At 35.0% G+C, this 23,944-nt stretch overlaps 1 protein-coding gene across 1 annotated transcript in view; it reads left to right on the plus strand.

Annotated features, from left to right (window-relative positions):
- Positions 1 to 1,539: 1,539 nt before the first annotated feature.
- The window catches only part of LOC100546506 (sodium channel protein type 2 subunit alpha), a 276,701-nt gene continuing 254,296 nt past the window's right edge, over positions 1,540 to 23,944 (plus strand). The window contains exons 1-8 of the mRNA XM_010713686.2: positions 1,540 to 1,800; positions 10,324 to 10,589; positions 16,672 to 16,988; positions 19,150 to 19,268; positions 20,168 to 20,257; positions 21,721 to 21,849; positions 22,598 to 22,689; positions 23,641 to 23,913. Coding sequence (XP_010711988.1) covers positions 16,722 to 16,988; positions 19,150 to 19,268; positions 20,168 to 20,257; positions 21,721 to 21,849; positions 22,598 to 22,689; positions 23,641 to 23,913 — 970 coding nt within the window. The 5' untranslated portion in view covers positions 1,540 to 1,800; positions 10,324 to 10,589; positions 16,672 to 16,721. The remainder of the gene's footprint in view (positions 1,801 to 10,323; positions 10,590 to 16,671; positions 16,989 to 19,149; positions 19,269 to 20,167; positions 20,258 to 21,720; positions 21,850 to 22,597; positions 22,690 to 23,640; positions 23,914 to 23,944) is intronic.

Genomic DNA, 23,944 nt, shown 5'->3' on the forward strand with positions numbered 1-23,944 from the left:
TCCTAATGAGCTTAAAATCAAGATGCCAGCTTCTGCACATTCATGAATTCACTAATATAACATAATTCTATGAGAGCAAAACCACTGCTTGAGAGACAATGAATAATAATAATTTTTTTTTGGTGAAAATGTATTTCTTCTTAACTTCTGAAAGTTTGAACATGTAAATATTAAAGGGAGAATTTGTTTTTATTTTATTTTATTTTTTTAATAAAACTCTGGTGTATGTTCAGACCCTCATAGTATATTTGAAATAAAGGGAGGATTTGCCTGAGCAGTATGATCAGGATTGTACTCAAGTTTTAAAAAACGAACAAGAAAAGAAATGCACCTGCATTTGCAATCTAGGGGCACATTCTCTTTCACTTATTATGCAGAAATTATTGTGGCCATTTTAGGATTACTGTCTGAATATACATTTCCGTTTGCTTTTGTAAGTCAAATTCAGGAATTTGCAGTCCATACCTGTCAAGCACACACAAAGTTGAACTGAAATAAAAAGGACTATTCACAAGTTGACACAAATGCTTACGGATTGTGGTTTAAGTATGCTGACAAAGGGATTTATAGATAATAGTATAGATAAAGGGCAGCAGTTGCAGGCAGCTGTTGCTGTGGCTGCTGGTCCATGCAGTCATGGCTCCATAGCAGCCACTGTGCTGGATGCATGCTGGCAGCCCAGCAGTCACTCTTTTCCACAACCTGTGTATGACCACTACAACAGAGAACTGAACCATCTCTATCCATTGCTAAAAAGGTGCTTAAAGAAAATAGAGAGGGCAAAGCAGTAATTGGTTCTTATGTGTTTTTTTCTTGTTTTGTGGGAGGATAACATTTGTTCATTAAATCCCACATGACTGAAAAAAGCTGGTAGTTTGATACTGAATCAGTTAGGAACAGCAGTGGTCTCTAACAACGTTGCCTGAGCACAGTATTCACTCAGCACTATTGCACACAGACCAGGAGATTTTGGAGCCCTGCCCTAATAATTCTTCCCTGCATGACCATAGGAGTTCTAGGTAAGAATACATAAATCCCAGCAATCCTGTATAAGGGAAAGACTTTGAGACTTTTATATAAGTATAGCGCATTTTAGACACAGAAAAATAATTTAAAAAAAGATGATGCCAAAGGTGCATGGTAGTTTGCAACAAATAGAACAGCATCTAGATACACACCAAATTCAGCACAGAGCAGTGAGGGGAACAGTCAGTATCTGAGCCATCTATACATTCCTCTCTTCTCATGGATTTTTATAAGAAACAACAGATTTACAGCTAAAGACCCTGCTAAATGTATTCAGACAACTGTTTTTAAATTAAAATATTAAAATTTTAAGAAAATAGTCTTTAGAAGTGTTATTCAATAATTGGAGAGGCTCTGTTGGTCTGTTCTGCTTCTTGCCTAGAGGAACTTACTACACAGGATCTACTTGTAGTGTTGATGCTTTGTACGTGTTCGTTATCTTTACCAGTAGGTGGAGCTGCCACGTTAGGTGCTGCTTTTTGTCATTTCTTCTCCCCCTCCGCTCCCCCACCCTTCGCCCTCCCTCTTCCTAATAAGCTGTTTTCTGATACATGTTGGGTACCATAGAGTGAGAGGGAACAGGAAGCGGAGGCAGAATCAGAGAGGATTCTGGAAAGGTCTCTGTGTTTTCTTTTCCACTGAGAATACAGAAATTATGATTAATTAGTAAAGCTTTGTGGATGGAAATTTGTACAATTTCAGGAGGAGATACATATTACCACGTTATTTTTGGATGCTGGGCTTTGCAGTGATTTGTCATTCTTCCTCAATCAGGTAAGCTGGCAAAACATTAAATCGTACCCATAATAAATCTTAGCAATATGATCTTTTCCATATTTTGGAACGAGACTTTACCCTCTGGTTTGTTGTTAAGGTAGGGCTAAAGATGGAATGGGGAATTCAAAGCCATTTTGTACTGACTGATTGTGATGATGGTGTGATTTTTTTTCATTTTAACCTAGTTAAATCTGGTATCTGGCCTCTTAATGTGATATTGTAATGCAGTAGACTTGCTTGCAAAATCAGATCTTTTTATCATCAAGGTGTACTACATTAATTCTTGGCATGACCTTGTTTCCTAAGAAGAAAAATGTGGTAATATCCAGGCTCAGGAACAGCAGGTCTTGTAAGACTCCGAGCATCTCAGATTCTGATGATCCAGGAATAAAATCCATGCAGTTTGTTAATGCCATTTCAATATGCACACACACACAAACACACATTATATATATATAATATATATATAATGTGTGCGTGTATTCTTTGTCAAAATCTCCTCATTGGTTAGATTTTTCTAAAAGGCATATAAGGAAATATTTTCTTTCTGTGCCATTTTTTTTTTCCCATAGAATACAGACTGTGTGTCTGTGCGTCTGAGAGAATGGACTCACCAACTGTGAATTAACCAGAGGGCCACACTGACAATACTGCTCACATTTTGTCCATAACATCACTGCCTAGCTTAATACATCCTTCTTGATAGGACAATTTGGATAAATAAGCAGAATAATTATATTTCTTCATGTTCTTTTCCATTTATCCATTGTCTTATTCATTGTTTTTAGTAGTAATTACAGCATTCAGTTATTACTAAAGGTAAAAGGAAGATACTAATAAAGCTCATTTTGATAGATTCTTTTTTCATTAGTGGTTCCACAGATGTAGATTCACATGGTATTCAATATATATAGTACTGTAGTATTAATTTGGAAATAATTTTCATGAGAAAAAAAAAAGTAGAAATACAAAGATGCCAAAAAACATATAACACCATTAAGGAGCTCACTGTTTACAAAACACTGTCTCAGTCCGTATAAGAAAAAGATGCAGGATTGACTCTCAGTTGTTGCTTAGTGCAGCAAGTAGGCCTACATGAAGCAGTGATAGGAAAGGATGAACTTTACAGTTCATATTTTTATGTTGCCAAATCAATAAATCTGTGACTTCCTTGTGTAATATCTTCAGCATAAGTAAATAATAGCAACAATGATGCTTGTTTAAAAACGTACCACTTTTGTGCTTTCATAATGGATTTTTCAAGAAAACAGTTTTCTGTAAAGACTTTTTAAGTCTAATTAATCTTAATTTACTCTCACACATCTCCATTTTGGGAGGAAAGACTGTGTTAAAGACTAGATTGCAAGCTGCTGTGGTAATTTGAAGCTCCATAGCACCTGTTAAACAGATATGTTATTTATTAGGCCTTGGTATTTATAGAAAATATGCTTGTATTGTTAGCTCATGATCTTTTTCTCTAAAGAGCAGAAGACCTCACACTGATTTTCTCAGCTGTGCTAATTAAACTGCCTTTTGAAGTTGTGTTGAGGTAATAAAAGATGCTAGCAGAGGTGGGGGCTGCCACTGCTTCAGTGAGGAACAACTCCCTTATACGCTCCTAGCTTTTGTCACCAATGTAATTTGGTGACCTTTATTATCAGGTATTTGGGTGTGGGGAGTGTCAAGGGAAAGAAAAAATAAAAATAAAAAGTGTGCTTTCCAAATAAATTTGTTGATGATACATTGTGTTTTCACCTCTTTTTCTTCATCAGATAGCACTACATGAGTTAATTTGTAGTTTTTTTCCACACCCTCAGCAGACAAAGAATTTTAGAAGCAATAATGAAGGTGGGATGTGAAAGAGAACTTGTGACTGATGGCATCCTGCTGCTGCTTGCATTCTTGGCCCCATATGTGTTAAATATATGCTATGTATTACATTGCTGAAGTCCCACAACTTTTGATGTATCAGATAACAGCAGATGCTGAGACTTCTTCAGAGTAGGCAAGAAAGTTATGACCTGAATCACTAAAATGAAAATCCTGGCAGTTTTTACTAATACACTGTTTGTGATGTAAGGTGACAAACAAAAACTGTTCAAACTTGAGTTAAATCTAATGGAAAATAAGTACAAGTTTCTGATATTTGGTCATTTTATTTGTTTAGATTACCGTTTTGTTGACCTCTGAAAACAACTGCTGAAAGTAAGATCCAGGATTTAAATCAGAAAATTCTAGGTAAAGTTTAGAAACTTAACTTTCAGAAGTCTAATAAGTTTATTTGCCACTCAGCATACTTCTCTACTCTGTATTTTTTAGCTTGCAGCTGTTTAATCAGTAATGTATGCTGATTAACATATATTGCAGCAAATATCATTTCATCAGTGTCACATTGAATTCATAAAACATTTAAAGAATCATAATGAAATTGACATGCATTCAGACTGCTTGCAGGACAGATGTATACACTGAACTGAGGCTTTTCAGGAATAATAGCTGAGGTTCCAGCTACTATTCCTGATTAAAAGCTCTGAAGCACATTGCCAACAGCACTTCCCTGTTATCTATGAGGGCTTCTCCAAAAGTAATGCCTCCTATATTATTATGTTGGCCCACAACCTCAAATACCATTGTTGGTAAAACAGAAGTAGAGGTTGAACCTTCCTGCCGATATTCCTTTAAATTTTGTTGTCTTTTTTTTTTTTTTTTTAATTTTTATTCATTTATTTCATGAGCCTGGCATACAGGTTGTTTTTCATTGCTGGTCAAAGGCATAGCTAATGGCAGTGACTATGTTGAAAAGTAGAGCAAATTCTCAGCTTTATAACACTACTGTGTTATTGTGCTCTTTATATTTCTTGTAGTTTCTGTAGAAATAAACAGGAGGCATTACTTCCAGAACAACCTAAGTAATTGTCCGCCTCAGGAAGGAACTCAGAGCTGGTATCTTACGTTAAGTTCACCTGCTTGCACCAAAGTTTTCCTTATGGTCATCTGAAGTCCCCAGTAGTATTCTGATAGTACTATTGTTTGGTTTTTCTTGTCCTGTAACTAGGTAAAGAGCAGGATAAGTGTAGCTCAGGCAGAGGCTGCGTTACTTCAAAATGTAAATATGAAGTAGGAGCACAATGTGCTTTTGAACAACCACAGTGTGTATAAGTGCCACCACTGTAATCCTAAACAGGAGTATGCAAATTAAATTATAGGTCACAAGAGTATCTGGTTTTTCATTTGCAAAATGATTCCCACAAAAAAAAAAAAAACAAAAAACTGTTCATTTATTCTACCAACTGAAATAGAACAGAATGCGTTTTATAATAATACATTCAAATAATTGCAACATATTTTAATTGTATTTTTAATTGTAAAAAGTTAATGTTGAATTAAAGAGCTTAAGCATTTGTGAGCTCTTTCACATGTAAAAATCATAAAGGTTATTTCTGCTCAGATTAGTTGTCTAATCATTCACCGCTTATACATAGATCACTTCAAAAGTGATGCCTCCCATTAATTCCTGTGGAAAATACAACTGATATAAAAAGCACGAAAACATTTGATAGACCAAATTCTCAGCTACAAAACACAATTTTTCAGCATAGTCACCACAATTAGCTGTGCATTTTCACAGCAATTAACAAGAGCCTGTGTCTTGCACTCAAAGATCTGCACCAACAGAGGTGATCCACTGTTGCCACTGCTGAAACACACCACCCACCACCTCACTGCATTCACATCCACTGCTAGGTCTCCATCAACAATCAGCAAGCATCAGTGAACATCAGTGTGCTAATTTTTCCTGCATGGAGGAATGCAACCACCCCATTGCTTCACAGGCACTTCCATGCCAGACACTACTTTTTCTGACTGCTCCTCTGCTGCTTTCTGTCACATGGCAACAACACATTACTGAATATTGGTGGAAAGGTTCAACTTCTACTGCCATACCACCAACAGCTGCTTCTGATGTCATGGCCAACATAATAAAATAGGCAGTTACCAGCTCCGGAAAACATGATGGAGCTGCAGGTGCTCCTGTTCTTTGCAGGGAAGTTGGACTAGATGATCTTTAAAGGTCTCTTCCAACTCAAATGATTCTATCATTCTCTAACTTTCAGAGCAGTGCCTGTAGTTACCAATCTTTCCTTTTTGAGAAGTCCTACTTAGGCAAATGTAAATCATGGGGCTATCATATGCACAGGTCCTTCTTTCAACCTGGAATTGTTTTCCCTGCTGCTTCTCTGAGGTCATGGCTCAAGCTGTCATATCACCAGATCAATAAGATTGAGTATGTGTGTCCTCACTGCGTAGTACATACTACTGTGTGGCACATACCAGATATGTCAGTTGCATACATGCTGTACTGTTGAGCTACCTGCACAGCAAAACTTATGTCTGTCATGTGCTGAAGGACTGCATGTATACAGACCAGCCAAACAGTGCATGCACAACATATCACTGACTCCCTGTCTTGGCACTGCAACAGGCACAGCCTCATACTTCTTTTGTAAAGTACCTGACTGAAAACACGATGGCCACTGACTGTGGCCTGTGAAATCTGACATGATTTCAAAGGTGCCAGTATGGGAAAAAAAAACCTCAAACAGCATCAATATTATTTGCTCTGTGTTCCCAGTATAACTACTCAACAAGATCCTTGTCAGAGCTGCATAGCAGACACTTCCATTTATAGATTGATGGTTAAATTAGACATTGTTTATTTAAAATTGGGACTTCCTTTAGGATTAAAGTCTTTGTATATTTTCATGACTTAAATTCTGAATAAAAACAATACAAATACATTTCAGCCTGTGTTAGAAAAGAATTTCTACCTAGTGAAGCTGTAGTTGAGTATTAAGGGAGATCCCCTTAGAGGTTTTCACTACTATTAGTTTGAGTTCCCTGCCTTACATTTTCTATATATCAGATTGTTAAATACTTCCTATAAACTAACACCTAGAAAGAATGCTAGAATTCTATTAGCAATCCCAGTGTATGTTACTTAGAACCACAGGCTTTATTGTACAATATTCTAAGTTCAATTATACTTAAACAGTATAAGAAAAGACGTCTTTTAAATAAATGGGATAACTTGCTTTACTCCATTGCAGTTCTGACTAGATCAAAATGGTACTTCCATAATCCATAATTCTTTCCATTAAGAAAACATTCCAAACTTAGGGATTAATTTAGCTTTATTAAGCAGTTGCATGCAAATGGAACTTGAAGAAATCCATGTGTATTTTTCATCGATCACGTTAAGCCACAGATATAAAATGTTTTATTTTCATTTTGAATTTCCATGCTTATACCTCACATAGCAAAGACCACATACAGCTGAGAATTCTGTATAAGCCTCTCAGCAAGTTATCCTTTTTTCCTTTCAGTTCCTTAGACAACTGTCAAAGTCTAAATACAGTCCATTAATCTTGCACTATACAAATTTTATTTTCATTTTTTTTGTATTGATTAGTTTCTGGAGCTGAGTAATACTAGAAAACAAATATCTCAGCTGTGTGGTTCTTAATGATTCTGTTCATTTTCTGAGTTTATATTGATATTTCTTGTTAGTTTTACAAGCAATGTTTTGTGTTGTAAATGCATTTTCATTAGTTTCTCTAGAGAAATTTAGAAGAGTATTACTTTTTGAAACACCTTTGTTTTAATTTTTGAAAGCAACAGTAATATCGTGACGTAGTTAGACATTGTCAAGTGATGTTTCACTGTAAATTCTTTAAAACCATAAGAGTAAATAGTGGTAAGCGCTCACAAATACTAGGAATTAGTTGGATATAAGGTGTGGGGAACACACAACAAATAATTCTAATCTGGACAATTATATCTGTAGATAACTGTTTCTTGTTAATTTAAAATTAGATTAACACTTCTGTAATCACTTAACACTTCAAATGCCCTAGACTTCCACTCATTGCTTGGCATTTGCCTCTAACTTAAGATTCCACTTAGAAGCCATTACTGGCATATTGTAAAGAAAAAAAACAATCTTTGTAGGAGTATCTAATTTTGAATAACCCCATTTCTTTCCTAAATCGAATTTCAGAAGCATCAACACAATCTTCCTCTTCCACAGGACAACACAACAATAGGTAGCTATCTTTTTCAGCTCAGCTGTACATTAAAAGGGAGCTCAGGGAGCTCAAGTGCACGAAGAGACAATTTGAAACATTTTTAAAACATTGTATCTCACAATATGAAGGATGTTCTTCTTCATCTTAAAAGAAATCCTGACGCTGTATAGGCAGAAGAATTCAGGAAAGAGTCCTGCACTTAGAAAAGAGTATATTGTGTAGTTTGCTCATCAGCAATCACTTCTGATGAATGCCTGGGGTTTTACCTATGATTCACTCCTGGAAGTTGAAGCAGGATAATCTGCTCCAAATAAAACCAATTTGGTCAACATATCTTCCAAAATAATTCTCTATAACTGCTTTCTGCTACAGTAAAAATTTATAATTTAAAACTGCTTTTGCACATTTATAGTCCTGAGGTGAGAACCAATTACAGTAGATTAAAAGCCTACAAAACATTAAGGCAAAATGTTAAGAAAACATAATTAAGTGTTGATTTGTTATGTTGGTGTTTTTTTTTTTGTTGTTGTTGCAATACATTACAAGTACCCACCTTATAGAAAAAGATGTTTAAAACTACATGAGACGAGAAATTGACATTTTGTAATTAATTTACCAGAGTATAAATTCAGGACAAAGCTCCAACATTTTCACCAACCTCCTCCCTCTGATTTTTGCAGTGACACTGCTATGAGGTACAGCATTAGTAGATATACAGCTGCATCCCTCATCCACTGGAAATACAGCCAGTAAGAACAGATGTGGGATGTAATAAATAGGGATAAGAAGGTTAGAGTTGCATGTGAAAAAATGTTGCCTATGACTGCCTTGTGCTTATTCAAAATAAGGATTTATTAACATCACCTGCATTGTTAGCGTTGTCAAGCTCATTCATGCCAAAGATGGATACCTCTACCATTTGCACACAGCAGTTATTTTTAAGAACAGACCAGAAGTTACAAGGCCTCTTTCGAAAATAAGTGTCATATGAATATTTAGTATTTGTGATGTTTCTTTCATTAGGAAAAACTATTTCATAGTTTTAAAGCCTGCAAGCAACAGAAGTTAACAGTTTTTGCTTATTTGCCCTGTCTCTGACCGTGAGATTAGATTTTAGCCACTGTGCTACTTCAGAGGCAGAATCCAGATGCACCCAATAGGCAAAGGGATGGGTAATCCCCCTGCACACCCCCAGGGAATTGCTACATTCAGTGGAAAATTTGCATTGCTGGATAAGTATCATTGGTGGCAGTATCAGTCATGATCCCTTGAGGGTAATAGTTGAGATGAAGCTTTCAGATGTCTTCAGTGGAGCCTCTTGTAGTGACTCACCACAGCAAGATGTGCTGAATCAGTGCCTCATTCAAAATGACCAGGACATGAAAACTTTGCTGTGAGCGATCCTCCGAATGACTTTGTTATTAAACAAGTAAAAGATTGAGGCATCATTTATTGTATCTTTAAGAAAGTTATTCTAGATTAGTAATGACTAATACTCATATTTTGAACATATTTTCTGTAGAAATACTTTGAAATCAGTCTTTATAAAAGAAGCTGTGGTCAAGTAGAGAGCTTTGACTATTTTCCCACCTGTATTCTTAGAACAGATCTGTGTCAACACAGATTTTATCCACAGACTTTTCAATGGCTGCTCATTCTCAAAGTGTTTGGAGAAAAGTGCTATAAAGGATGCTTTAGCAGGAGCTAGGACTTACAGGGATGTTTTATTTTTTCTTCTGTAGGAATAAGAAACAAAATAATGACAATGTAAAATAAATTTTAAAAGAGCCAGAAATATAGTTCAAATGGGAATAAATTCTCCAAGATACCTGATCCCAATCTCAGTGGCTGAAGACTAAAGTTTCCAATATGTAAGCAGACTATTTAAATTTAATGAAATATATGCTCTGAATATTGAAGTTTTAAAGGCTGAGGAAGCAGCAGCTTACTTTTAGTCAATTCTTGAAATGATGCAATCTGAAGAATGTGGAGAAGAAACGGCCTTTGCATTGCCTGAGATGGAAGAAAAATTTGTTACACACAAAAAAAAAATCTACTTATACTAACTTCCTTAAGATAAACAACATGAAGAAGTATCCATGTTTTCCTCCAAATACATATTGAATTAACTTTTTATTCCTGGTTAAAGACTATAAATCCAGGGGGGAGTAATGATAACCTTTGCAGTTTCCTAAGCAACACTTGAGAACCTTCCTGTTAGTCTTGGCACAGTTGTATCACAAAAGAATGAACTAGTCAGATGGTAATCTCAACAGACATTTTCCCCCTTTCATTTAGAAAATGCGATTAAAAGAATAAATGGAATTTTTGAAATTCACATGACTTAAAAGATATTCTGAAGTGTACTTTCAGTCTGTGCTAGGTTTTGTGGGCTAATCTATGTTCCACCCTGCTTTTACTGTCTTTTCCTTAGGTTGGAAAAATGTGGCTATATGGATATGTAAATTTATCTTTGCCTACTGCAATTGATTTTGAGAAGCTCTGGACATGGGAATAAAAAAAAAATATCAGAGTTCTGGAAAACTTCAGTCTCAAAGAAGCTTCAGCTCCCAAAGAGAAACTTTTCTTAACAATTCCATTTTCTGCTAGAAATGCAGCTTTTTGTTTTGTTTTGTTTTCATGATAGCAAAAGATCCAGTGGCTAAATTCTGAGATCTGCTTTATCTTTGAGTAACAAAGGTAAGACTATCTTTTCTTCTCAGCCAGACGTTATGTTCTGACTTATATGATGTGCATTTGATTTGCTGCTATATCTCTTTAAAACATAAGCTGGAAAATGAAATGTGCATCATTAAGTTTCTGCTCTTTGACCTTATAACATGTAATGTTTACTGTACTTATTTTTCAGTAGAATTTAAGAATCTCTGCAAGATATTTGCAAAAAAGTATTATGTTCCATTTATGCTGGTAGGCTAAGAAACAGACTCTTAAGCTGAACGCATTTGACTTCTTAAGATTTCTTCTCAAATACTTCAGGCATTCACATATGATCTCTTTCCACACCTTTTCAAAAGCAACTCATTCTTTAGAAAATACATAATGGCTGAATTTAAAGAATTCCAAAAGGTTTGGGTCTATTTTTATGAGTAAAAAAGTCAAAATATTTATATTTGTGGTTCTACGTTTGCAGGTACGTATCTGAGGAACACAGATTCATTTCCCTAGAAAACATACTTTTTTTTTTTTTACATGACCAAGCTTACTAGATAAAGCATACACTGGCATGGATATAAGAATCATATGGTACTATTTGCCATACGTCCCAGTTAGGGGGAAACAATATACAAACAAAAGAATCAAAAAAAAAAAAAATCAAACATTGTAGTGAAGCAGACAGTAAAAAGAGATGAGTGTGGGATGCCAGTGGGCTCAAAAATAACAAGACAAGAGAACAATGTCTGAAGATATCCCAAAAACCAGCTTCTGGATCTTTCAGACAGGTTTGAGCTGCTTTCCAATTCCTGATCTAATCTGTTTTGAAAGTTTGCTCATCTGACAAATCTTTTGTTGGTTAGATTTAACCTCATATTTTATATTCTGAGAGATTTTCAGACTCTTAAAGTGTTGTTTTTTTTTTTGTTGTTGTTGAAGTGGGAGTCCTTCAAATATAGTTACCATTCTTTCACACCTTTTTGAACACCTTTTAATGAAAGCATTAAATAAAATCATGAGTAAGACCTCTTAAGGACCATATTACTTATTAGTATTTCCTGTATTTACTGATCATTGGTCAGGCTTCAGCTACAAGTTTACATTCAGATAATTAAAACTATCCCATTCTAAGCACTTCAAATTAAGCTTTTATTACAAATATTATTGCCATTGCATTCCCTTATTAGTTATTTTGTATCCCAATAGTAGCAATTACTTTGGTATTGTTATTTATTACCACTATTTATTATATTAATAAATACCTTGTGGTGACTTCATTATTTTTATTTTGAATAGCTGTGCAATAGTAGTTGCCTACAGGCTATTAAGGTCTAGCTTACAAATTGATACAAAAAATTATAAATTATCTCTAGCAATGACTATAGTTAAGGAAAATGACAGACTAGATTGACTAGCTCCCTGACTTAGGATCAACAGTTGACTCAGTGGCTCTTTATATATCTCAATCAGCTCTCCATCACATTGATTAGATTGCATTGCACTTTTAATTGAGAACTTTAAGATACCTGATTAAGAACATTAAGAACTTGTGTCTTCTTTTTTTAAGTTCTATTTTTCCAATCAATTTTTTAAAGCAGTAAAAATGGCTCAAAGATGCCATGAAAAAATATGGCAATGATGTATAACCATAAAAAAAAAAACAAACTTTGAAGCTTTTCAGTAGACAAGGGGATAGGTTTTTCTCTGTCAAGTAAACCTCTGCTCATGTGTTATTTCAGTAGAAGTATTTCTTAGTGGAAAATCTTTGTACTAAGTTAACATTTACCCATCCTTTCTTCTTTTGTTGTAAAGGTCAACTGAATGCATTGGAATCAGTAGTAAGAGAGGGAGCTGTAATGACACACTCTTGTAGATCCTGTCTGTAGTCTCCCTGTTCTCCATTTCTCACTAAGATAGCAGTGGTTTGAGTTGATGCAACTTTCAGATGACATCAGCAAACACCTACACTTTTTACTTTTACAGTAGCAGACAATCTCCAGCCAATGCTGAAGTGATATCACCAACCCTGCTGTTTATGTCTGTCCTGAAGTGGGAGCCTCACCTTTTTAATTTGGACAATGTCTTTACTGCCCTACCACTAGCCAATGAGTATCATATGAACATCTGTTGTTTAGAACAGATTTTTAACCTGATTTTCATGCAATTATGTTTGTTTTTAACAAAACCATCTGAGGCTACTTCTGCACTTGATACATCAGAAGATATTTCTAAATTACAACCTCTCAAATTAATGATTAGATAAAGGAAATTACATTATATGATCATTATACAGATTCTGTTTGCTAGTCTTGCACTTTTACCACTGCATGTTTGTGTGCCAGTATTTGTTTTAATGGAATGAAAATCTCACAGTTAGCTTTCCCAAGGGAAAGAAAAAAAAAGAAAGAAAAAAGAAAAAACAAGGAAAATTCAAATACCCATGATCTGAAAGAAAAAAAAGACAGCTTGAAAGAAACACTACAGGATTTGCTACTTTTGTAACTTGAAAGTTTTGAAGAGTGGACATGACTTGTTTCACACAGACTACAAATGTTCAATATCTTGGTGATTTTAATAAATAATCATAGTATCCATCTCACTTTTACAGTGCCAATTTCAATGTTACAATTTGCCTGATTTAAGTTATCTTAAAAATAGACACCTTCAGGCTGCTTTCTTTGGATTTTTCAGAGACAAAAAATTAATTTGACATCATTAGCACAGATATTTTGCCTACTTTCTAAGTCATTTTCTATGTAAATTATGAGATGATAATTACATTCAAAAATAAAATGTAACAACTTATCCCTAGGACTAATATAATTAACTGAAATATGCATAAAATTAAGAACATATATGGATAATATGTATTAATCTTTAAAGGAAGGGATTGAAGGAAAACTAGAAGAGGATTTGTGAATGAAATGCCCAAAGACCACTGGATTAATTTATTTGGTATAAAATGTGTCTTTAATAGTAACCTGGAGTTCATGGTTTCTTATCAAAGATGTTGAATTGTAGGCTGAACAGTATCAGCTATTAAGGGGCCCCAAGAGAGCTGAAGTTTCAGGGCAGTGTTTTATTAATTTTCTGGGCTGCTAAGATCTTTCCTGCATTTTTGAAAATATTCCTTAGAAGACACCTCTTCAATAAAAGCTACTCTGAAATAATTAGACAGTTTTTTCTGTGTGGTATCACTTACGGCATGGCAGTTTATCCACAGGACATAAGCAGCTATAAAATCAGCAAAGGAAGAAGAGGGATGCTGCCATTAGTTTATAGTTCAAGGCCTGCTAAGAACTTCCTCAGGGCTTCACATAGGGAGCAGAATTACTTTTGTTTCATTGTTCTATTAAACTACTGTAAGTATAGCAAAGGTAATCATAAATATTTGTGATTTTGTTTATACTAACAACATTATGTTACAATACTGTAACACAGCAGAAAGCTCAGCGATGAGAGCAGAGTAGCAAAATCCTAGGGTGCAACACATGAGGACTTGCTCAAATGCAACAGCCTCAGGGACAGGAAGAAGAAAAGAAAAAAAAAACCTAAAAAACACTGCTTACCTTCAGAAAGTCTCAGGTACAGAGAGATACCCAGCAAGATACCCTTACACCACTACCACCCCCCAACCCTTAAATGAGGTCTGGGAAGGGGTGGATCCTGACTTCATTGCATGCACGTGAGCTCCCCTGGATTGTTCCTGCCTTCCTACCAGGTGCTCAATTACTCTTTCAAGCCGTGACTTAGCATTTCTGCTACAGCAGTGTAGTGTCTAAACAAAAATGGTTTAGCATATTTAGTATAGAAAGACACTTTTGTAATAGTAGCAGATAGCAAAGATAGTAGAGTAGATAATAGGAAAGTCAGTAGTAGAGACAGGACTTAAGTAATGTTTCTGGACTGTTTCCAGAGAATGTACGTGCTTCCAATTCTCAAATAAAGGACAATTTTTGAATTTAATAGGGCGTTACATTAATTATTTTTAAAAAAGATAACTTTTCTGGTTGATTTAGTAGATACCAGCAAAGAAGGAATGGCTTTAAGTTGCACTAGGGAAACTCAGGTTGGATATTTGGAAAAATTTATTCACAGAGATCAGTATGAGGCACTGGAACAGGCTGCTTGGGGAAGTGGTAAAGTCATCATCCCTAGAGGTGTTCAAGAAGGGGGTATGTGCAGCACTGAGGAACATAGTTTAGTAGACAATATGGTGGTAGGTGGACGGTTGGACTAGGTGATCTTAGAGGTCTTTTCCAGTCCTGGCGATGCTATACTGAACTCAGAATCTTAGAAGCATGTGATAAGGATGCTTGCTGGAGGCACTGGCTCACTTAAAAAAATATTTTTTAATTTATCCTGCATCAGTACTTTCAGCCCCTCCTGGATTTACATATTACATTAACACAAGGTTCTCTGGGGTTTTTACTTAAGAAAAACTTTCTCCATGTCTACATCACAGTTTATGAACTTATGGTCACCTCCATTCTGGTATTGTGTTACTCAGGCAATAATCTGCCAGTTACATTATTTCAGTGATTTCAATGCACATTGTACACACTGATGCCATGCTGTGAACACACTCCATAAATAAAGACTTGAAGTGGCACAGGGACAAGTTTACCCATGATGTTATTTGCTTGGTAATTTGGATTTAGGAATCAGTAGTCTCATTTCTTCTTCTATTTTTCCACTGCAAATTCTTCAAACATTTTTTAACATACTGTTTCTCCCTCTAGGATTTAGGTTTGGAAAGGTCATCTGAAAGGAAATAATTATTTTAAAAGATCATTACTGTAGCATTTTGTGATAGATTGTGTGCGTGCATGCATGCCATTTCTACAAGTTGCTCCAGACAGGTGAGGACTTTAAGAGGAAGACTGCTGAATGAATACAAATGAGTATAATATTATGGCTCACATCTAGACTTAACAACTGCAGTATACAGTTGTACGTTACAAGGTAAAGTAGGGAAGGCTGAATGGCTTAGTTATGCATAAAACACGACTCTACCCACTCACTTCAGGCACCGAAACTCACTAACCCTAAAAAAAAAATCAGTTTTCATAATTTTTAAATTATAAAAGCAATTATTACAGTATGCCTTTGCAAAGTATGCAGCAAATAATGCTCTTCTGTTAGTGGCAGTGCTGCTTAACAAGATTTGCCATTCCCCTTTCCAGCCACTTTCCTCTCACCATTGTGCTGCAGACTGCATCAGTCTGAGCAACTGGTCCCTCTGCAGAATTACTTGGAAGAAAGAAAAGCACATTACTTTCAGCTGATGCACTGCATGACTACATAAAGAGACCTGTGTTGAAATGGGGGAGTTTGGTGCAGAGAACAGGAAAAAACAGCAGAAACTATAGCAGCCAGTGTTGGCACCAAAGACATTCACAGGGAACCTCAATCCTTGGTTCCTATTAGTTTTAGTCTGAAACGATGTTATGATACTTCTGCAAGGAATTTGGACAGTGCTCATTTCTCATATGGCCTTGATCACATCCTCTCTTTTTTTAAAAGATTTGTGCTTCTGGTTCATATCTCACAGACAGTCAGTAAGTGGACACTAACCTGCCTTTGTGCCTAAACTTTCAGAACAGTAAACTGCCAGAAAGAAGGAATAATGCTTGTTCATTCCATCACTCAGTCTTCATTTAAACAGCGTTAATCAAATCAAATTATTTAATTTCTAGAGTTAGATTTCTAATAATTCAGAAAAAAGATACAATGTGTCAACCAGAAAAATATAGATTTGTAAATATCAAGAATATTTCATAGAATATGCATTTACAGTTGCTATTAAAATGGAAATATATATTTAAAGCACTATATCTGGAATAGTCTAAGGCCATAAACAAAGCAGGGCTAGTGAATATAAATAATGTCTTCTCCAAAACCAGCAGGAGAAAGTTGAAAAATAATCATAAATTTTAAAAATATCTGCATAAAGCGAGCAGTTGCTTTTAATATTTTTCCAGCCTTGAAATATGCTGTTTCCATTTCAGGACTGGAAAATTTCTGTGCAAATGTGTTTCATTTGTTTTATTTTATCTTCTGGTGGTACACTGTAGTTTTCCTAATTTATTTGCATTTTTCTTTGTAGGTCATTCTTATGCAAGAGGCTAAAAGGAATTAAATTTGCAGGATGAAAACATGGCACAGGCACTGCTGGTACCACCAGGACCTGAAAGCTTCCGCTATTTTACTAGAGATTCTCTCGCAGCTATTGAAAAACGTTCTGCAGAAGAAAAAGCTAAAAAGCCCAAGCAAGAACACACTGATGATGATGATGAAAATGGTCCAAAACCAAACAGTGACTTGGAGGCAGGAAAGACACTGCCATTTATTTACGGTGACATACCTCCAGGAATGGTTTCTGAACCTTTGGAAGACCTGGACCCATATTATATCAATAAAAAAGTGAGTGAATATTCTTTTGCACAAAACAGAATATCATTTTCTGCACTTGAAATATTTTTTTTTATCAGAAAATGTGATGGTTAGAGTCACCTAGCCAGTAAATACATAGAAATATCTTTTCATCCAAGAGAACTGATTTATGTTCTTCTATACTGTGACTTCTTCAGCATCTATTGAATTACTTGCTATTTACCTTAGTTTAAGGGAGCCGTAACTTCCTTGAACTTTCTTGAAGTTGAGCACATGGTTGGATTTTCCTGATTTCAGTATAGCTGTAAGACTGGATATGAGATACAAAATACTCCAAGTGTGATTTTGCAGTGGAGATGATTGCATATAACCAGATAGCATCAGATCACCCAGTTCAGTGAAATAAAAGATTGTAGCCATATTTCTTTCTTCTGCTATAGCTATATCATATATTCTAACACAAATATACATAAATGGCACAGGGTCTTTTTAAATCTTGGATCTTACAAAACAGACTAGTTGTAAAACAACTCTGGAATGAAGTTTCATAAATTAGTTCAGGTATAAAGTTTTTTGAACAAGTCTACAAATGAAGTGTCAGAAAACTGAGTACTGAAGTATAATTTCTGATATCCAATCAGAAAAAGTAGTCATAGCTTAAGAAACTCAGAGTACTGATGAACTCATCGGATTACTGAAAATAATTAGTGAACTGCAGAATCTTTTATCACAGGTGACATCTGCATTTATGTTAAATACTAGCCTAATGTGCTCAACAGAAAACAAACGGACATCTTAAATGATGAACTGGAATTAATCATCCCTCCTTCAATTTGTAGCATAAATTACTCTTAATCACTGCCTTGTCCCTGCAGAGAAAATCATACAGGACTTGGAGGCTGCCTTCAGGGTGACCTTGGGATAGGCAGAATTGTTCTACTATTTCTAACTGGGTGCAAGACTGACAAGCAGAGAGAAATGCCGGATGGTGTAAGGGCACCGTCGTCCCCAAGGCCATGCACATCACCACTGTGTGAGCAGGTGCTGGCAACAATCCATTACCCGTAGGCTTTCCCAGCAGAATGAGGTCTTCTCTCCCCGAGGGCACAGGCCAGGTAGGCAGCAAAGGCCATGGGAAGGACAGCACTTTTCTGATCAGAGGCAGGAGAATAGAAATCAGCATGGAAAGCAGTGATACCATATAGCTCAGCTGAGAGCATAACAAAGACTCTATTATGGTAACACAAAGCAGAGCCATTACCAGTGACAAAGAGCAAAAGGAATGAAGAATAGTCCTGTCCTGAAGAAATTTCTGACAGTACTAAAGACGCAAGTATATCTTAAGCACAAATAAACTTGGAATAAAAATTAAAACACTTTGGCAATGACTGGCAACAGGAACAAAATGAATGTTCACCATGTGTTTATCAGGTTATATTTGAAAAGCTAATAACTACCTAGATTTGGTGCCACAGATATGGAAAACGAGAGCATATTATTAAAAATGAATACATCATATATTTTTTAAGAAAATATTTGTTTGTATTGGTTCTGGTTATACTGGTTACTAGCTGCTGATGTCAGCTGGCAATTTATTCATTCCTTTCATTTTTTTCAGCTCCTCTTTTAGCAGATACATATAATCGATACTGGTAATGTTTAAATTCTCAAATGAATCTGAAATTATTTTAAAATTATGCTACATTGTTTAGTGACCAGGTGTTTGTCCTTGTAATCACATAAACATGTATATAATTAGAACAAATACTTGTTCTAAACACAAACTGGAATTTAGAGTGGCTCTATTATCACCATTTTTGTTTGTTTGTTTGTGTTTAATGACATGGTAGAAGTACAAATTTGAAAATCCAACTTTAATGAAGTCTTGAAAATATTTTTTATTGATGAAATGTCGTATTTTGCTATTACTGATAAACTGAAATTTTTGCTGATAATTCTCACCAACATTAATAGTATCTGAATTCAGTCTATGTGCTAGGAAAGTCAGCGAACTGGATAATCATTAATGGAAGGTTTAATTCATTGTATGTATAGAAATCAGTTGTTTTCCTACCACAGAGAGTAGAATGAAACTTGAAACTACCAGACGGAAAATGGAATACTTAATAAGGAGATGAAGACACGTGTATAGGCAGTGCTGCATTTTAATTGTATAATTTTTGTTTTGCAGACTTTCATAGTATTGAATAAGGGAAAGGCAATTTTCCGATTCAGTGCCACATCTGCCTTGTATATTTTAACTCCTTTTAATCCCATCAGAAAAATTGCTATCAAGATTTTGGTACATTCATATCCTTTTATTCTTGATGTTGATTTAAACCTTGCCCTTTAAAACTAAAATGATTACTGAAATAATACTTTTCGTATGAATTTACAAATGATGTCCATGTGGGTGTACTGTGTATGCTAACTAAACATACACTGATCAGTCCTAAAAAGCAGCCACGTCACATCTTAATTGCAGTATGGTCTTTTTCTAGCAGGAGAATTCTCTGCAGAACCACTTAAAGCTGAAAGAGTTTAAATATCAGGCTTTATATACAAAGAGAGACTTGATACCATGCAAAGCCCTGCAGCTAAGGCCAAATTAGTAACAAGCCATTGCACTTCAATGTATCTAAGGTCACTCTTTTACTAAGACCAGTAGTACTATTCATATACTTGACTCGCTTAGCAAGGACAAAAGAGCATGAGTAAAGAGCTGTTTTCTCAGGCATACTTTTTTGGTATTGTGTTTTCAGCATTGGGTTTGATGTTCTATTAAAAAAACAGGTCAAATTAGAGAATATTTTCCAATATATTTCAATCACATCCAAATAAAAACTTGGGTGTGTGCAAACAGTCTCTGCATGCAGATGTTTTAGAATGAAGCTCCTGGCTTAAATGAGAAATTACATTTGAGTACGCATTTCATATTTTTACACATTTAAGTATGTACTCAGGTTTAATTTAAATCCCAAACCTGCCAAAATTATAAAAGCAATGCAATGTTTTACAGTTACTACACCATAACATGCCAGATGGCATACTGTTTTAAATAGACAGAATTATGTACAAAGCTTTATTTTCAGATTTTATTTAAAATTTCATGTTATTTGTACATGTTTTTATGCTCTTAATATTTTAATGCTTTCAGTATTGTAAAATGGTCATGTTTTTCTGACTTACCTCCCTTGACTATAATCTACATTATTCAGCATGCTTATCATGTGCACTATTTTGACCAACTGTGTATTTATGACCATGAGTAACCCTCCTGACTGGACAAAGAATGTAGAGTAAGTTAACATTTTTACTTCTTCATTTTTACCTCTTTTATTTTGTGTGGTTCTAAACAATAAATATTTGTGGAAAGTTGCATAGCAGAATGTGCTTTTCCAGAGTTGTGAAGAACCAGATTCCAGAGGTCATTAATATCTTTCTGTTTTCCTCCTGAATAGTCAGTATTTTAGAAAGAATGGCTTGTTCTTTAAAATGGTGTTTGAAGAATGTTTGAGTTTGTACTGTGAAGTCCTAACAGGAGATCTTGGCTTTGGGGTTTTGAGATGCAAATTGGAAAAGGAGCTCCAGCATTTCGAAAGTACACATGAAATTATTGCATGTCACTGGGGAGTACAGCATCATATTCCTTGAGTATTCATGTTCTTTGCACAGTGGGACATTCTTTGGGTGTCACTAATGTGAGCTCACAAGCACCAGGCACAGAGGGCAGTCTGTCACAAACACAAAACCCACCCAAACCACAAGCTCAAATGAGTGAGGAAGGGGCCTTATTACAGTAACAGAGAGCTGATGAAAGGAAACCGTGAAGTATCTTTTTCTTGTTTGCGGTTATACCTGCATTTGTATTTACTATCAAAATACAGATGTATGTTATCCTTTGAAATATTATGCTTTTCTATGAAATATTACTGATAAAAAACTGGTTTTGACTGCATGTGGTTTATTTCATTCCCTCCATTTCTTCAATAGCCAATATTGATTTCTGTTTATTTCACTGCATGCTCTGAATGCTATGTGTAGAAACTGTAATAATACGCACCTGTTCCCCAGTCTACCCAGCAGTGGCTATGAGGTTTGATGAGAGGCTGAAAGGTGAACAGTAGGATCTGTAGGTAGATTTCCTTTGTTCTGTAAGTCCACCTAGACCCATGTGTATCTCAGGAGGTCCTTGCCTTACTCTGGTTATAATTGACAATTCTCTGTTTACAAATGAATGGTTTCCACACCATGTAAAATCATGCTCCCCATGTTCAAGAACAACAGCCTGGGCAAGCATTCTTATATTTATGTTTTAAACCTGTATTATGTGCATGAATATACTTATTATCCAGAACTGATTTTCAGAAAACTTTGATTTTGACAAAAAAAAAATGCGTTTTTGTAACACTTAGACATCTACCTGATTTGAGAATACAATGAAATAGGCAGCCTTGTGAGTGCTACCGAATGTACATATAAATATCAAGTCTGAAATGTATCTGTAAATACTGGAGTCTCAAATTAATTGCAAGCACAAATATGGAGATTAAATCAAGCTTTTAGAAAATGATTAGTATATATGTCTCTTGAGTTTAAATTTCATCTACTGAACAATGATTAAGTTAATTAACAGTCAAGTTAATGATTTGTTCCTTTCACTTCTAAATACTTTCAATTCAAGTCACCTTTGATAATGAATGCTACTGTCTACAAGAATAAGTATGCAAAGATTTGTCATACCTGCTTTGATGCATTTCAGGTACACTTTCACTGGAATTTATACCTTTGAATCACTGATAAAAATTCTTGCAAGGGGCTTCTGCTTAGAAGGTTTTACTTTTCTGCGAGACCCATGGAACTGGCTTGACTTCAGTGTCATTCTAATGGCGTAAGTGGTTCAAGAATTTCTTAAGCTTTTAGGGCATGAAATTAGTGGCAAACACTATATATATATATTATATATATATATATATATGTATTATATATATATTATATATTATATATTATATATTATATATTCATTTAAAGATATTTAATTTCTGCAACCTGTGAAGTTTAGATGCTGTATCACACACTGTAGTACACATAAATCAAAGCTAAATATGGCAGGAACAAGCACAGAATGTCAGCCACCAATGTAATTTCTGCTGAGGGACACTAATTTCATGTCCTATATTTTTCTGCCTACCAGAATAGAAGCCATCTCTTTGACTTATGTCACTGTCCTATTACAAGCTAATTAGTTTAATTAGCTGTTCAAATATAAATCAGTGAGTTACGTGTCAGTGAAATTTAAGCATAACTCATGAAAATATGTATAGCAGGATGTACTGAAGAGACAGGTAAATTTTTGAGTATGATTGTTAATGTTGACTCAGAGGTTTTGAAGACCCTCATAATTAGTGTAAGCTCTGCCTCAATTCTGAATAACTGTGATTTAATCCTACAGGTATGTAACAGAATTTGTAAACCTAGGCAATGTTTCAGCTCTTCGAACTTTCAGAGTATTGAGAGCTTTGAAAACTATTTCTGTAATCCCAGGTAAGAAGTAACTGTGTAAGGTGTTAGGCCCCTTGTAACTCCAATTGTTATTTGTGTGCTGTCATTGTGTTTGTGTGTGAACTCCCCTATTACAGATATGTGACAGAGTTTGTGGACCTGGGCAATGTCTCAGCGTTGAGAACATTCAGAGTTCTCCGAGCTTTGAAAACAATATCAGTCATTCCAGGTGAGAGCTAGGTTAAACACTGAGGCTGACTGTTGTTCCATTGAAATTGAATTCACTTCTTTTGAGCATAAGCCTTGATATTTGCTGACCATGTTGCAAAAAAGAAAAAAAAGAAAAAAAAAAAAAAGAAAAACAAAAAAAAGGCATGGATCATAAGCCACATTATGATTATGATTCTTTACCTTTTTAGCATTAGCTTCTTTTATTTTGCAAAATCAGCCTTTGTGTTTAACAGATTCTTGCATGAAACAAGAAATGTGAGGCCTATGGATTATTTTGCTTTATTTTTCCATGTTTATTATGACAAATTGTCTCTTCAACATTAAAAATGCTTTAGTGCTTTGGCTTTTTAGATTTTGATTTTTTTCCTTTTTTTTACCACTTAAAATTGAAATTTGCCTTGAAGACAACCAACTAACAACAACAACAAAGCTACAAAACAGGAGATAAGTATTGCACAGAAAAATTTATCAACTAAAACTATTTTTTTTCCTCAAAATTACTTGCAATTCTATCTCAATTTGTACTGTTGTGGAGTCACTGGAAAGTGATTTATTGGCAGAATATTAAATATGATGTAATATAAATTGTTATTATTATTAAATATTAAGTTTTGTAATAAATACTATTATTAAATATTAAATAGAATATTAAATGGAGAGAAAAATTAAAAAGATCAAATCTATAACGGAAAAGCATGGCTGAATGGTTGATAAATTTCCTGCTTGAGAATTATATGACATTTTTGTGTATTTGAATGTATCTACATTGCTTATTCATTAAAAGAAATGTTTTTCTTTCATTCATCTTCACAAGCTCTGAGGCTGTTCATGAAGCTTTATTTTTTGACGGATAAATAGTAATTTCTTTTAACTGTCTGCATGACAACTGAGTTATATGCGCAGGGCGAAGATCCTCCTTGATAAACCTATGAACCTTTTCTCTTTTCAGGCCTAAAGACTATTGTGGGAGCCCTAATTCAGTCCGTGAAGAAGCTCTCGGATGTTATGATCCTGACTGTCTTTTGTCTGAGTGTATTTGCACTAATAGGGCTGCAGCTGTTCATGGGCAACTTGAGGAATAAATGTCTGCAGTGGCCTCCAGACAATTCTACTTTTGAAATAAATGTTATTTCCTACTTTAATAGCACAATGGATGAAAATGGTACATTTATTAATACAACTGTGAGCACATTTAACTGGAAGGATTACATTGAGGATGAAAGTAAGAATGACTGATGTAACATTTTTATACA

Source organism: Meleagris gallopavo, chromosome 7, assembly GCF_000146605.3.
Source record: "Meleagris gallopavo isolate NT-WF06-2002-E0010 breed Aviagen turkey brand Nicholas breeding stock chromosome 7, Turkey_5.1, whole genome shotgun sequence".
Taxonomy (NCBI): domain Eukaryota; kingdom Metazoa; phylum Chordata; class Aves; order Galliformes; family Phasianidae; genus Meleagris; species Meleagris gallopavo.